Genomic DNA, 14355 nt, shown 5'->3' on the forward strand with positions numbered 1-14355 from the left:
ACACATATAAAGATATATGTATGCACATTATTGTATTACTAATTACTTCAATAGGTTATATGGAGTAGTAGATATACAAATATGTTGAAATAGCCTACCATTTAACACTTAAGTGTCATAGATTTGCCTTGGCTTCAACTACTTTAGTACTTTGTTAGCTGGTACAAACTGCTGTAATTTCATTGAAGTCAGTGACGCTTTCATACTTTTTATACACTCCCTTGCTACTTGCACAGTTATTTACATCCCTAAAAGGTTCTGATGTAAAGTTATAAAATTTAATAACTTTTAAAACTGTATGGTCTTTGATATGATCCCCTTCACCATTTTATAATAGTGCATATCTGTTGGCTGTAGGGATGATACCACTGATTTGGAATAATAATTCTCTAAATGAGAATTTCTCATGATTAATTAAAAAAATTAATGTCTATATTATTGATATTTTTGCTCTTCTTGAAAGTTCTATTCTAAAAAAAATTTTTTTTAAGTGTTATAGATATGAGTCAAAAGTGAAAAACATGGAAGAACATGAAGCAGCTAAAAATGCACACAGATATGCAGAAATAAGTAGTACTTTTCTTTATATGTGGTCTGCTGTGCTTACACGTCTCAGGTAATGAGATTTATTCTTAATTTGTACCACTGAAGTGAGAGAATTTATTCCATCCTACTTGTATTTGTAGATCATTCTGAAGTGTTTTGATGTCTTTAAGCTCCCAATAAGATTAGCCATTGCACATGGTTCACGGTATGAAATAGTCCCTAGTATGTATGTAACCACTAGTAAAAACTCTAGTTTACTCTGTCAAAGGCAGAGGAGGCACTTCTTGTAGATTTAGTGCTAAATAACAACTGCTTGGGATTCAGTCCCTGACTGATTGGGAAGGTTTCCTCCAGCAGCATCTGTGTTTAGAGATGTGAGCGCTCTCAGTAAGGAGCACAGTCCTCCACTATGACTCATGTTGACTCTGCTATTAAGACCAATGTAGGAGTAGAACCAAGAGGTCCGGGGTGTAACTAAATATTTAGCACTTTGGAACCCACAACCGGAGTTTGGTGGCCAAATCTCTCAAAGGTCTTTGTCACAGGGTAACAAAAGAAGAGAATGTTCTTCCCTTTTTAAACATGCTGGATTTACTTTTGTAATTGAAACAGTGAGAGAAATATCTAGTTGAGCTGATAAAAATCCAGCTGTAGAGGGTGCAAGATGTAATGGCCTTGACTCGTCTTCTGCTACAGCGTATGACATCTAACCCTCATACTTTTTTTACCACTGTACTAAAGGGTATTCGCATTTTAGAGTCTCAAGGCCTCCAGATCACACCTACAGGAAGGAAGGTCATGCTATTTGTACAGAAACACTGTGTTATCCAATGGTACTCCTACAGGGCTTCAAGGAGTTGGGTGGAGAGATCAATGCATCAGAAATTCTGAATTTCAACAGTGTGAGGACAAATAAGTGGCACGTAGTTATTTCACACCCACACTCAACTACTTTGCATTCATTACATTTGTCATTGATCTGGAAAACAGGCCCTCTGCTGTTCAATGTATACTCAGATAAAGGAAAAAAAATATATTGCTTAAGTAGTATTATTTTGTTTTTCCCACTGTGAAGTCAGAAAAAGTTGAGAAGGTTGGACTGAGCTCCCAATACAATTGACAGTGTTAATAACATTGATGCTGCAAATTAACAGACAATGGCAGGCTCAGAAAAGTAAGGCTTTAAATTTCAAGATTAGATCAAGGTGAAAAAGTGAAATATTTTTGCACTTGGAGAAAAGAATCTCTAAAATCTTAACAATAGGCATTTATATTTGATTATATCTAGAAATAAACTAGAAATGAGAATATTTTATGTTCTCTTATCAATTGCATATCACCTGCATCAGTGGGAAAAGCTTCTGTGGCTAAGCATAGTGCTGTACGTGGGTTTTTCTTCTGTCACTATTATAATCACTATTATATTGTATATAATACTGTATATATTCACCTTTTTTGCAGGCCAGCCTTTACAAATCGGTGCCTATGGTAACAGAGAGTCAGATGGTATGTATGACACAACTCTGATAAACTGTTTTTCAAAATTTGCAGAAGCACTAAAGAATATTCATTATTATATGCTTTCTTAGTCCTTTGGAAAAACCTGCAGTCTGTATCTTCCTACAAAGCTGCATTGCATCTACAGAGCTGCATTCTTTTTATCTGTACTGAATACACACCTGTTTTAAGTAACTGTGAATCCTAACACTACGTGTAAACCCATGGAACAAATGACAAACTAGAGTCTTGCTGAATCTTGAGGTGTGTGACAGCAATACAGTCTGTTGCTGGTCCTAGAACTCTTTCAATATTCCACTTCTACAATTTTGTTTATATGCAACAAGATTATAGCATCTATTTTCTTCTTATACACTGTTTTACATCAAAGCTGACTAACTAGTGAAAAGCAAGGGTAAGATCAAAAAAGAAAGAGCGGTTATGCATCAGATGTTCATTTTAGCTCTCATCATAATTTAGTCTTGGAGCCAAACTTTCTGAAGAAGAGGGAGAAGTCATGGAGCCTGTCCAAGTGGCAGTCACTGCTGCTGAATGCTTAGGGAAAAAAGGAGACATGAATGAGAATCTTTCCTGTTATATTTCAGCTAATGGAATCTTAGGGACTTCCTGAGTCAATTTCTTTTGCCTAGTGATCTTTGACTACATCGTCTTTCATGATTTTTTCCCGTTACTTTTTGAATTTAATTATATTTTGATATCTAAAACATTCTGTAGCAATAGGTTTTACTTTTTAATTACTCGTTGTGTAAAATAGTACCTTATTTCTTTGTTTTAAACATATTGCTTGACCTCAGTTCTTGTGCTGAAACAACAAATAAATTTCTTTCTTAACTTTCTAAATAATATTAATGATGTTCTAGGTATTAACAATAATACATTACCAATCATCTCTGTTTCATGCAGAAAATTAAAAATTGCTTAGTCGCTCAAATAGTATGGATACTGTCCCATATCATTGATGATCCTTGTTGGCCTTTTCTATATTTTTTCAGGTTTTTGTTTTTGCGATTGGGAGACTAAAGCCATAAACTGCTCTTGTATAGCTCTGAAACAGTGCTTCCTATTTACATGATGATGTGAGAAGGTCCTTTTTTGCTGTTTCTATTCCTTTCTGAACAATTTATAGTACTCTATTTAGTTCTTCTTACTTGTATTGAACAGTAAGCCAATATATGCATAGAACTGTACACAATAAAGCTAAGATAATTTCCTGAGTAGCAAGAACGAGTTTCTGAGTTAGCTAGTTAGTCAGTGCAAGTGCAAATTTAGGATATAGTTAAGCGAAATGTATCAATGCTGAATTCAGTTATGTTTTACCTGCCCTATATCGTTCATTCACTCAGTATTGCAAGATCTCTCTGCAACTCTTTGCACTGATACTTTGTTTCCCCTAGTCAGTATTACCAGCAAATTTTGTCACCCTACCAGCCACTCTTTTCTAGCTGATCTGTATCCATATTTCAAAGCCCAGATTCCAGAGCAGATCTCTGAGGGGCTCTGTTTGTGACTTCCTTCCACTGTGAAATTCAAGCATTTATTCCAACCTTTTCCTTCCTACCTTTTAATTGGTCCACAGGACATATTCTCTTTTACTCCATAGCAGTTTAATTTTTTTCATAGACCTTGCTGAAAGACCTTCACCAAAGCCTGTTCAAGACAGCATGGATGCACACCCACTAAACTTTATAATCTGTGATGCAGCCTCATTTTGTTATCCCTAGTCATGTGTTTAGGGACACAGTGGGGAAAAAAACTCAAACACTGAGCCTCACATGGGGTGGTCTGTTGCAATTGACCTCATGTATTTTGTGTTCCTAGATACTGAAAGTTTTTTATACTGCTGACTTAAACATAACCTACATCTGCTCTAACACCTAGCTTTCTTAGATCAATAGCTCTTTAAAATAACTGTAAGACTTGTCTGACATGAGTGCCCTTTCAAAACCCATTCCCTATTATTTGTTCAAATGTATACTAATTCTGCTCTTTAGTGTAATTTGTTCCTACTACTTTGCACAGCTTGAAATGTCACATGTATGGATTTGTGATTCCTGGTCCACTTCGTGGTTTCACACTGGAATTGCTTTACAACTTTATTTATTCCTTGAGCTTTAATTGCTCATTTTATTGATTTGTTCTCAAATCTGTGTTATTGACACTGTACTTGAGACAGTTCCTCCAAAATATTTCTTTGACAGTGTGAGAACCTTCCTAAGTATTCCTGTAGGGAAAGTTGAAGTGAGGAATTAATTTTCAGTCTTGATCTTCTCTTCTTCATGCATGTTTTTTATGCCTCAGTTATATCTCCTGGCCCCAGAGATATTTAGCTGTGAGGAAATTTAGCAAGTTTTTTTTTGAAGTCTTTCTTGGTCTAATGCATGACATTTTTATATTAAAGGCTAGATTTTTTCTTTGGTTCTCAACTTCCTGTCTTCAGAACCTTTTCCTCCTTATTCTTTTTTTCACTTCTTTGCACTGCTCTTTGAACACTCCAGTATTTATTGGTCTCTTCAAGTCTCTTTATAAGTTGATGCACAGCTTCTCTTAATGTTACTGTCTTAAGTAGCATTGCAGCCACTTATAACCATTTCATCCTTTTGGCAGTTCCTTTTTTCTTTCCTTTTTGTTTTTGTTTTTGTTTTTTTTTTTTTTATTTCACTGGTTTTAATTGCTATCACTACACTGGAATTCTTGTGCATGTTTTCTGTTCAGGCAGCAGTGCTGTCTCTGAGCACACTGTGATCTCCATGAATGATTCTTCAGTAGTTACATTTTGACTTAGAAATTGTGCAGGATTTATTATTCAACTAATTACTTCTCCTTTTGTGGATTCTCTGACTCACTATAATAGAAGGGTTTGGACCATAATGATCAGCTAGTTTCAATGCCCCTGCTGTGGGCAGGGACGGGATTGCAACTGGGACCTGACCCACCAGTTTCATCAAGATCTCAGGGGCAACAAGTGTCATAATAACAGGGGAAAAAATTAGAGGTGAACATGGCCATACACCTGCCAATGAGAAGTTCAGTCTTCTGACTTTTCATACAAGTATCATGCAAGGCTCATTTTCATACAAAATACCTTCTGTTCCTGAAGAAGGGTGACTATGACCGTACTGCCTATAGCGAGGCACCCTGGCCCAGCCTATAGCTTATTTCTGATTGTGCACTTGCTGACCTGGGCGAAAACCATGCCAGAGAGCACCGTGGCACTAAATCAGTACCACTGATTATGGGTCAGCTCTGGAACTTGTGTCTCGGCCCTGTGTAATTTGTCGAAAGGGCTGTAAACATACCATGGCAGCCCAGTGTTACCATAACAGCCTTTACCATTTTTTAATGTCATTGTAGGAAGACCAACATTTTCCTTGGCAAAACTAAGTTTTAGCTTGTTTCTCAGCAGTGTCAGCTGATACAACCGCCATCAAGGAAACAGTTCAAGTTTTTAGTTTTGGATCAAAGATTTTATGTAGCTTCTCAGAGAGCTAATAAAGTATTTAGAATTCTGGTTGATATCTGTCACTCTGTTAGCAGAGTCAGACATAAACATATGACTCAGTCAGCACTTGAGTGCATGATTGTTGTTTGGAAAATGCTACCTTAAAAGCATTTCTACCTCATGCTTTTGGAAGAGGTTTCTTACATAAGGAGAGTAGCTTATCCTTGATGATTTCAGATACCTCAATGGGCTTTTAATTGCATGGTTACATGGTGTGGAGGAGTGCTAGAAGGCCACAGGTCCTTTGTCTGCATAATGATGACTTGATAACAAGTGTACCTTTCTTTTTAGTTTTATATTTACCTTTCTGTTGAAAGCCAGACATTTTTATGGATGCTTTTCAGAAATGTTGATAGAAAATAAGTATGTTATGGTGAATCCTACAAAGATAAGTCATGAACTATAGACCATAAATTCATTAAATGAGCGCTGCATCTTTCACTAAGTTGACCTTTGTAATGAAAAAGTTTTTGATGCAGGTTGGCAGTTATTACTCTTTAAAAACAATATCACTGCATGGTTGATTTTTTGCTTTGAGTTGCATATTTTTCTTATTTAGGAGGCAAATGGAAGTGCCCCAACCTGTTGAAAGGATGGAGGGGATAAAACGCAAACCTGAGGGAAGATATTTTGGTTCCTTGGCCTTGCTCTTCCCAATTGCATTGTGCTTCTCCCTGCCTCTGCCATCTTCACCTCAGACCCTGGGCACTGCTCTGTCCTTTCCCAGGGCAGAAGCAGAGCACAAAACATGAGGACATTTCCTGCCTCCTGTACCCTCCCCTTCAATGACATCCCTCTTGCCTTATATGAGATTCAACAAAGCCAATACTGGGTCCTGCCCTTGGGTCATGACAACCCCATGGAACACTACAGGTTTGGGGCAGAGTGGCTGGAAAGCTGTGGCACTTAGGGATATAGTTTAGTGTTGGACTTGGCAGTGCTAGGTCAATGGTTTGACTCGATGATCTTACAGGCCTTTTTCAGCTTAAAGTATTCTATGGTTCTATGACTCTATAAAATCCAGCATGCAATCATTAGTATTATTCCCCAGAAAGACTTTCCCCCAACCTGGGTGTAAGTTAAATTACAGCATCACGTGTTGTCCTTCCTTGTTTCACAGTTAGTGTTTTGAGCAGCCCAGCGTGAAAGCAATGTGTGGCTGTGCATAAAGTGTGACTTGAACTTATCAAGATACAGCTGAACAGCCAGCAAAAAAACAGACAGCAAAACCCACAAACCATACTGAGCTACTGACACTCAGTAGCTATGAGGTTCTGTGCCTAAAAACAGCTCTTACCATTTTTGTCTACAATTTACATTAAAAGTAATCCAAGCAGCATGACACCCGAATAATTTTGGTGGTAAAATATGTCATTAATAAAACTTCTAAAAATCTAATCAGTACAACCCCACTGGAATTGACTCGTCTAAAAAATATTCTGTAAATTGTAAAGTATTTTATGTTATTTTTCTTCCATCTCTTCTCTCCTGGGTCAAGACAAAACCCGGTGTCATTCGTCCTGTACTGGTGAAAGGAAAGAGTGCACAGCAAAAGGAGGAGCCCTATCAACCTAATCCTTTTAGAAAGTACCTTGAAGAAATCAATGATCAAGGTATTGAGCAGGTGAGTAGCTTTCACTCTGAAGGATTTTATAGCTTCAGCTAGTTTCCTTAAAGAAGAAGGAATAAACTTAGAACCTTATTTTGTCCTGGTCTCTTCTTTTATTTTGCAAAGTTAGATGATTCCCAAGGGGCACCTGGCCTCTTAAGGAAAGTCTTCAAGCTGGGGGTGGGCAGCTGGGCTTTCTACAGGGACATTTTTTTTCTGGTGATGTAAAAACCTTTATGTTGAGGAGAGGACCTCTTTATGATGTCTGTAGGAAACACTGTAAAAAAAGAAAGTTGAAATCTTGTGCTTCCTTGTCAAGCAGGTGTCTAGATCAGATCTATTAGAAAGTGCTTCTTTCATTTGGGGCCCAGACCTGAATCTTCTCTAAAGAGAAGTGACAGCAAGGACTGGGCAAGGTTCACTCTTCCCTCTCCAAGGAAGACTGAAGAGGAGCCCCAGTGTGTTTCCAATGTCATTCCCCAGTGCATAGCTCCCAAGGTTCATATCCATGTTCCTCCACAGCTTGTGGGTACAGTTTGTCTGCCACATGTGAGGGGCATTAATGGGCAGCCTGTGGGGCAGCAAAGATGCTCTGTTCTCCCACAGCCTTCTGCATGAAGCCATAGGATCACTTTGCAAAAACACATCTTGAACTTTGCTGACCTGTATGAGTTCTTATCTTGGAGAAATCCCAGATAAATGGCTCTGACAGCCTTTCCTCATACATTTATGTTTGTGTGCATTATTGCCAAATGAACCTTAAATGTGATACATAATCTGAATGTCCCTGTTATTAAGCTATCCAATATGATCGAAATTTTCCATCTGGATGGAAGCAAGATGAAGCCGATAGTCCTGTTGTCAGACACAGTGTGAATAAAATATCATAATAATTGAATTTCTCTTACTCCTATGGCTCTCTAGTCACACTAGAAATTTTAGCAATGGCAGTCCTCTCCAAGAGAATTTAATTAAGATTTTAATTTTAGTCCTTTCCTCCCCATAGCTCTAACTTGCTCTAGAAAAATCCGAGTTTCTCAATGGTATTGCAGCAGTACAAATAGAGAAGAATTAATGGCAGTATGAGTAGATTCCAAGAACACGTATGAGTGGCATCAGAAGGTTTCTATAGAATGTAGACTTTACGTGAAATATAAGAAAAAAATGAATTAAAATAGTGATTTACAATTTGACTCTGAACTTTTGAGGTTGACTGTGAAAATTTGAGTTCAGAGACCACAGGTGAGTTGATAGTGCATTATTAATGCTCTAACTTACTGAAACCCTTCTGATGCCAAGGTACAGTGCTGACATTTGCCTGGAATGAAAGAGCAGGAGAGCTGACCTGGAGCTGTTGCTAGAGAGCTTCTGCTCTAGGTCACCTCAGCAGAGCCTTCCTGCAAAGGCAGGGGCAACTCATACCTCTGGGCACTGATTCTGCTGGCTATAGTTTTGCTGATGAAAGAATAATGTAATCACCAAACTTTGTCCTTTCAGGTAAATACAAACCTGGAGTTATTGCCATAGCTTGAAGCATTTTGACATTTGAAGCTAATTGTAGAAACCAATCAACTTACACTTTATAAATTACTTGTGGTACATATTATTGAAGTACTGAAGTACTGAAGTCCATTAATCAGTGTGGTTGTTACAAAAAAAAGCCAAAATAATTTCATATAAAAGTTACATATTAAAATGAATGAAAAAAATCATGCACTGACTTTAATAGACAGAAAAGGTAATTTTACAATTAATATGTTCAGTTTTTCTTCCTTTATTTAAAAGAACATTGTTATGTGTTTTATATTATTGATAAATTGATATTTTTATCCTAACCTGAGTAATATTACAATTTACTGCAAAGTACTTGTTATTTTAGAAGATCTCCATTAAGACATCTTTGTTCTGAAAAAAGTACTGTGACTTGTATTCAGATGGATTCACTTACTTAACAGAAACTGGTTTTGTTTGTGTGAGAAATAGCTAGGTGATTCTAGTGGTGGTCTAGTAGGACAATTAATAATACAATCATATCCAGATCTAGGGAAAACACCAAAGTGCTGAAGAAGACAGCATATGCTTTTAATTTCTGCTCTTGCCCCTCAGAGTAGGTTTATGGTGCTAATATAAGTCCCTTGTGGGTGGAGGAGACTTGGGTGCCCACATGAGAATATTCGCAATCTTACAGCACCTGTGAAACTCTCCTGAGGGGTTTTAGTGTCTGTAAGAGTGCTGCAGCACTGAATGTGGGACTGGGCTAGGTGCCCAGACAACAGCTTGAAAATTGCTGTGACTGTCTCTAACCACTGGGGTTTTAGCCTTTAAAGACACTCATTCTCCCTCTTCACTTGCTCTCAGTAAGTGAGTATTTTTGGCTGCACAGTGGATGACTTCCAGAGAGGGGGAGGTGTTCCTACCAATGTTGCTCCCAAATCAGGTAAATTTACTGCTTTCATGGGATATACAAGCTGGGAATTAAAACTAGGAGACTAGGAACTAAGCATTCTGCTCTCTGTGGAAGAGGTGGTGCTAATCCACTTGTCCTCAAATAAGAGTTTTGCAAGCATTGACTGTGGCTGAGAGCAAAACTACTCATACTGTTACCAATTTTTTCGAGTTTTCTTTGAAGATTTTCCCAGTCATGCTGGGAGGTTCAGCTCTTACATTTCTTTTCCCTCCCTCCCTCTGAGTTTTCTTTTTCTTTTTTTCTAGTAGTTACCAACAACAACCTCTCTTGGTGATGTTGCTGCCCCTCCTTCACCTAGCCCATCTTGACAGGACAGTCCCTTTCAGTCTTTGAGGAGGGTAGAGACTAAATGAGATTCCAGATGGTATCACCTTTATTAATTTCTCTCTTTTGATTTTTCTTAGACCTCTACAGTATCTCTCTACCCTGTCAAACCTGCCAGTGTGACACTGACCACTGGTGACTATGGGGGTGACATCCAGTTTGAGACATAATGATGCAGGCAGCTGTAACTTGTGACCTTCAGCTTCATGTCCCTTTGTTGAACACAAAGGTTTTTTTGCGCACCAGAGAGTAGCTTGTTTGCTTTTCATTTCATTAAGACACATCCCTAAGTGGAAAAGTCCATTTCCCTTATAAAATAATAGTAGTTTTTTCTGTAACAGGTAGCTGTTCTCATGCAGATAATTCAAAATGATGAATAGAGTAAAGAAAAAAAAGATATCTAAATTAGTAAAGATCATCTGTAAAGGATGTAACTCAGCTCACAGATAGCTCTCTTCATCTGTGTTCTGGATACACTGTAAATAGGTTGTGTATATCCCCCCTCAAATACTTTTTACAGACAGTGTAATATTTCTGAGGTTCCAGTCGAGCAGTATTAAGGTTCCCACATTTTTAGTTGCCTTTACTGGAGATGGTATTTTTCCCATCATGAGAAGGAATTTTTTCTTTTCAGCACATTTCAGTAACATTTCAAGAATTTTGCAAGTATGCTCCAATTTGTTCAAAAAAGCACCACAAAATATACTGGAAGTAGATGTAACTCATGAGCAGTGCTGACATGATGGCTTTATGAAGATTTTAATTTCAAATTGGGGAAACAGAATCTTTCTGGGGGAAAAATAAGACATTTTGTTACATAATAATGTGAAAAGACTCACAAAGAATGTTAGAGAATTAATGTGCTTGCAAGTATTTATTAGCAAGGTTGTACTTAGACTCCTCTGCCACATAAAAAATAAACCACTTTGGGCAATGAAAGAAGCTAAATAAGGATGAACTAAAGAGTAATTAGTTACACTTGTAATGAACCTGTAAGACCAGTTTGCCAAGGTTTATCATTAATAGAAGCAGGACTGGTGCCTCTGATGAGGAGTGGCAGGAAGTAAGGTTGGTGTGAAGTGACTCCTTCCAGGCACTGATCCACTTATTTGCTCAACACTCACTCTTTTGGTGAGCAATGCATTAGTTTGTGCTGAAACTAATCACAGATCTTGTCACAAGTTTTCTGGTTCTTTAGATCAAAAGGCATAGCACGGGGAAGTTTCTGGTCTAAACTCCGCCAGCCAAGTCGGTGAGAACTCAGGATGTATTGTGTCAACAGCCTTGACAAAAACCCAAGTGTGAGATGTATGCCAAAATCTTTTTTTAAAAAGTATTTTATCATTTAGGTGCAAAAAGAATGTACATATTGGGGGTTTTTTAACTACTGACAACTTAGTGCATATTGTGTATGCACCTTCACTGGTTTAACTCTTAAATGTCTGAAAAGGCTTGTTAGAGTCTTATTGAAAAGCCTAGAGTGCTCCTGCTAGTTCACAGATAAGGCAAAGTTTCTGTTGTAACTCTCAGACACTCTTTTCATATTGCTTTTGGTCCCAGTCCACCCTCTCATAAAATGTCCCAAATGTGACTGTTTTATCCCAGCACAAGATCCTTCAGGGCTTTACTTTTCTGTCACTTGAACATCAGTTGAGCAGCAGGAGGGAGATGCACTGGACCCCAGTCAAAGTATAACTGGTTCAGTGGGACACCTACAGCAGCTTTTTGTGTGTGCACTTTCATGCCAAGTATTGGCATGAAAGCTGAGTACCTTTTCTGGTGAATCATCAAGACCTATGAAATGTGAAAAAGGTGCACTTTGCTTTCTGCCCAAACTTCTTTTTTGCACCCGTTAATCTGTTTCTGTTTACTTTTGGTTTTTTGTGGGTTTTTCTTTGGGTTTTTTTTTGTTTTCTTTTTCACTGAAACCTGCTTTCCTATACCCTCTGTATCCAACTAAACTGATTCCTCCAACTAAGTCCCTTTTGCATCCTCCATCCATCTCCCTCACTGACTGTCTAAACTCTGGACCTTTCAGCCACTTGTCTTCCATCACATGTCATGTTCACAGCAATTCTTGTAGCCCTTACAGACACAGCTCTTTGTACAATAAGGTGAGCATCAAGTGTGGTGTGATTCAAGATGTTTGTCAGACTTTTATCATTTTAATTCTAGGCAGAATTGAGCTGAGTCATAAGGATTCAGTAGTGGCAGGTGCTCTGGGAGATGCATCTCAAATAAGCCTGTGTTTCCAGGGATTCCCTGGAGATATTACAGCTTCTCCTTTCCTTGGCACAGCTTATGTGAGGTCTTGCTTCCTCCAGACCACCTAGGACAGAGCTCCCATGACTCTTCATTCAAAATATTTCTTCTCTGAAGGAGGAATAATCTATTTCATCCCTCACGCTCAGTTTGCTTTTAACATTTACCCACATTAAAGTGATGGGGTATTTATTTTTTTCCTGGGGAGTGAGCAAAGGGAGCATAACCTGAGAGAAATACAGGCTTTTCCAGTGGCTCTATCTGTCATCCTGACAAGCAGTTGTCTCTTGCCTGTACAAAGGGCATCACCTATGATTCTATGATTCTATGATTCTATGTTATTGCTGACGTTCTTCTCTTCTTTGAAACAACAGTGCAGAATTTAGACAAAAACCTCTGTAATCCAAGGTGTGTGGGTAACAGGGCTGGCCAATGAGCTCTGTAAGGTGAACACTGTGCCTTATGTCTTAACTGAAGTCTTTTTGAAGAGCAGCTGGTATGAGGTACCTCAAGAGAGCCCCTGTCTGGTGTTAGAAAAGCATCAGTTGTGGAAGTCCATAGAAGATGTTGTTTGGAACCTCTGAGACACATCCCTTCCATGTCCTCTTTTTCTAACACAGTCTGCAAATGATCAGGCCTTGGTGCCAGGAGAGATTATCCCAGTTTGAGATTTACAGTGTGCTTTGAGATGCAAGAGGTTAAAACCAGTCATTAGGCTATGTCATGGTTTCCTCACCAGATAGCATTTGATAGACTGGGTTTGGTTCAGTTTAAATTTTTACTGAACTGGGCTGATATGTTTACTTAGGCAGCAATGATTTTATGATCAAGTGTTTTTTGACAAGTTTCCTGGTTCATTGAAGGGCATTCACATGAACAAGCAAATAGTTCATATGACCACTAAAGCCATTTTTTTATAATCAAAATGGGTGTTTGCTGTTGCTAATGAAAACAATACTAGAAACTCGGAAATTTGAATAGAAAAGGGAATAAGTCAGGGAAAAGTTGTCTGAAGAAAATTAAGATAGTGTAATTTTTTGGTATATCATGTTAGCTGTTCTTTTGGGAAACAGGGTAACCAGATGTCAATACTGGACTAGCTCAATACAAACAGAGGTTTATTAATCCCAAAGTAAATATTCCTCAGTTGGAATTTTTTAATGTTTTTGTTTTGGTCTGTAATATTAATATTCTTCAATAACAAAAGGATGATTAATTTTTATTTTTTTCACATGATCAATATTTAACATTTGAGTCAATATATGTTGATAAAAGTCCTGACAATATTTGCCTGTCATTTCCTGCACCACCCAACTACATTCTGAGCTGTTAATGTTTTTAAAAAGAAATTATTTAATTTATTGTCATGAATAATTAAAGTGGCAGAAAACACAGTAGAGCAAACACAGTATCCATTCTCAACTATACCTGCACCGTTATCACTGTAAATTCCCTGAAGTTCTCCCTCTCCACTCCATATCTCTTAGGATAAGGGATGATACGCAAAGTGACTCGCTGTATCTCCAGACATCCACTAAACATGTGGTCAGTGTCCACATGGTCACTCTATGCCTGTTACCCTTCTAATTATGTGTTGTGTTTTGCTTCATGTTTCACTAGAGGGCAAAACCTGCTGGCATAAATTCTTATAACCATTCTAAATATGTTATAAGTACAGTATTGAGAAGGGACAGGAGGTCCCAGTGGATGAAGTTGTTATTCTTCACCTGCACTTTTGTTAAAAAATTACCTATAACAAGTGTTCCCTCAGAAATGGGAAAAACCAGAATGATCACCTGTGTCTTATATTAGTGAGACTAGATATGGTGAGGTCATAAACCCAGGATCATTTCATTTATTGGCTTAGGGTGTAAAAATATGACAGCTATTTCTATCTGAAATGCTTTATTGGAAGGGCACTGTGGTGGTATTTAGGCAGCCTTGACTCCGTGCCAGATTGTTTTTGTTTGAAGCTCTACCAAGTACCTGAATCTCCCTAGATGATGAAATTACACACATGAAGCTGAAAGATAGACTTGGCAGGTTTTGTAGATTATAACTGTTCAAACTGATGAAATCCATAACGTGTGTCACAAATCACTTCACAATGTGGTTTTAGTTTGATGGGAG

At 38.0% G+C, this 14355-nt stretch overlaps 1 protein-coding gene across 1 annotated transcript in view; it reads left to right on the forward strand.

Moving 5' to 3' along the window:
* MLIP (muscular LMNA interacting protein) overlaps nucleotides 1–14355 on the forward strand; it is a 107711-nt gene that overhangs the window by 73152 nt on the left and 20204 nt on the right. The window contains exons 10-11 of the mRNA XM_027696048.1: nucleotides 2008–2052; nucleotides 7062–7187. Coding sequence (XP_027551849.1) covers nucleotides 2008–2052; nucleotides 7062–7187 — 171 coding nt within the window. The remainder of the gene's footprint in view (nucleotides 1–2007; nucleotides 2053–7061; nucleotides 7188–14355) is intronic.

Source organism: Neopelma chrysocephalum, unplaced genomic scaffold (genome assembly GCF_003984885.1).
Source record: "Neopelma chrysocephalum unplaced genomic scaffold, ASM398488v2 Primary Assembly neopelma1_104, whole genome shotgun sequence".
In the NCBI taxonomy this organism is placed as follows: Eukaryota; Metazoa; Chordata; class Aves; order Passeriformes; family Pipridae; genus Neopelma; species Neopelma chrysocephalum.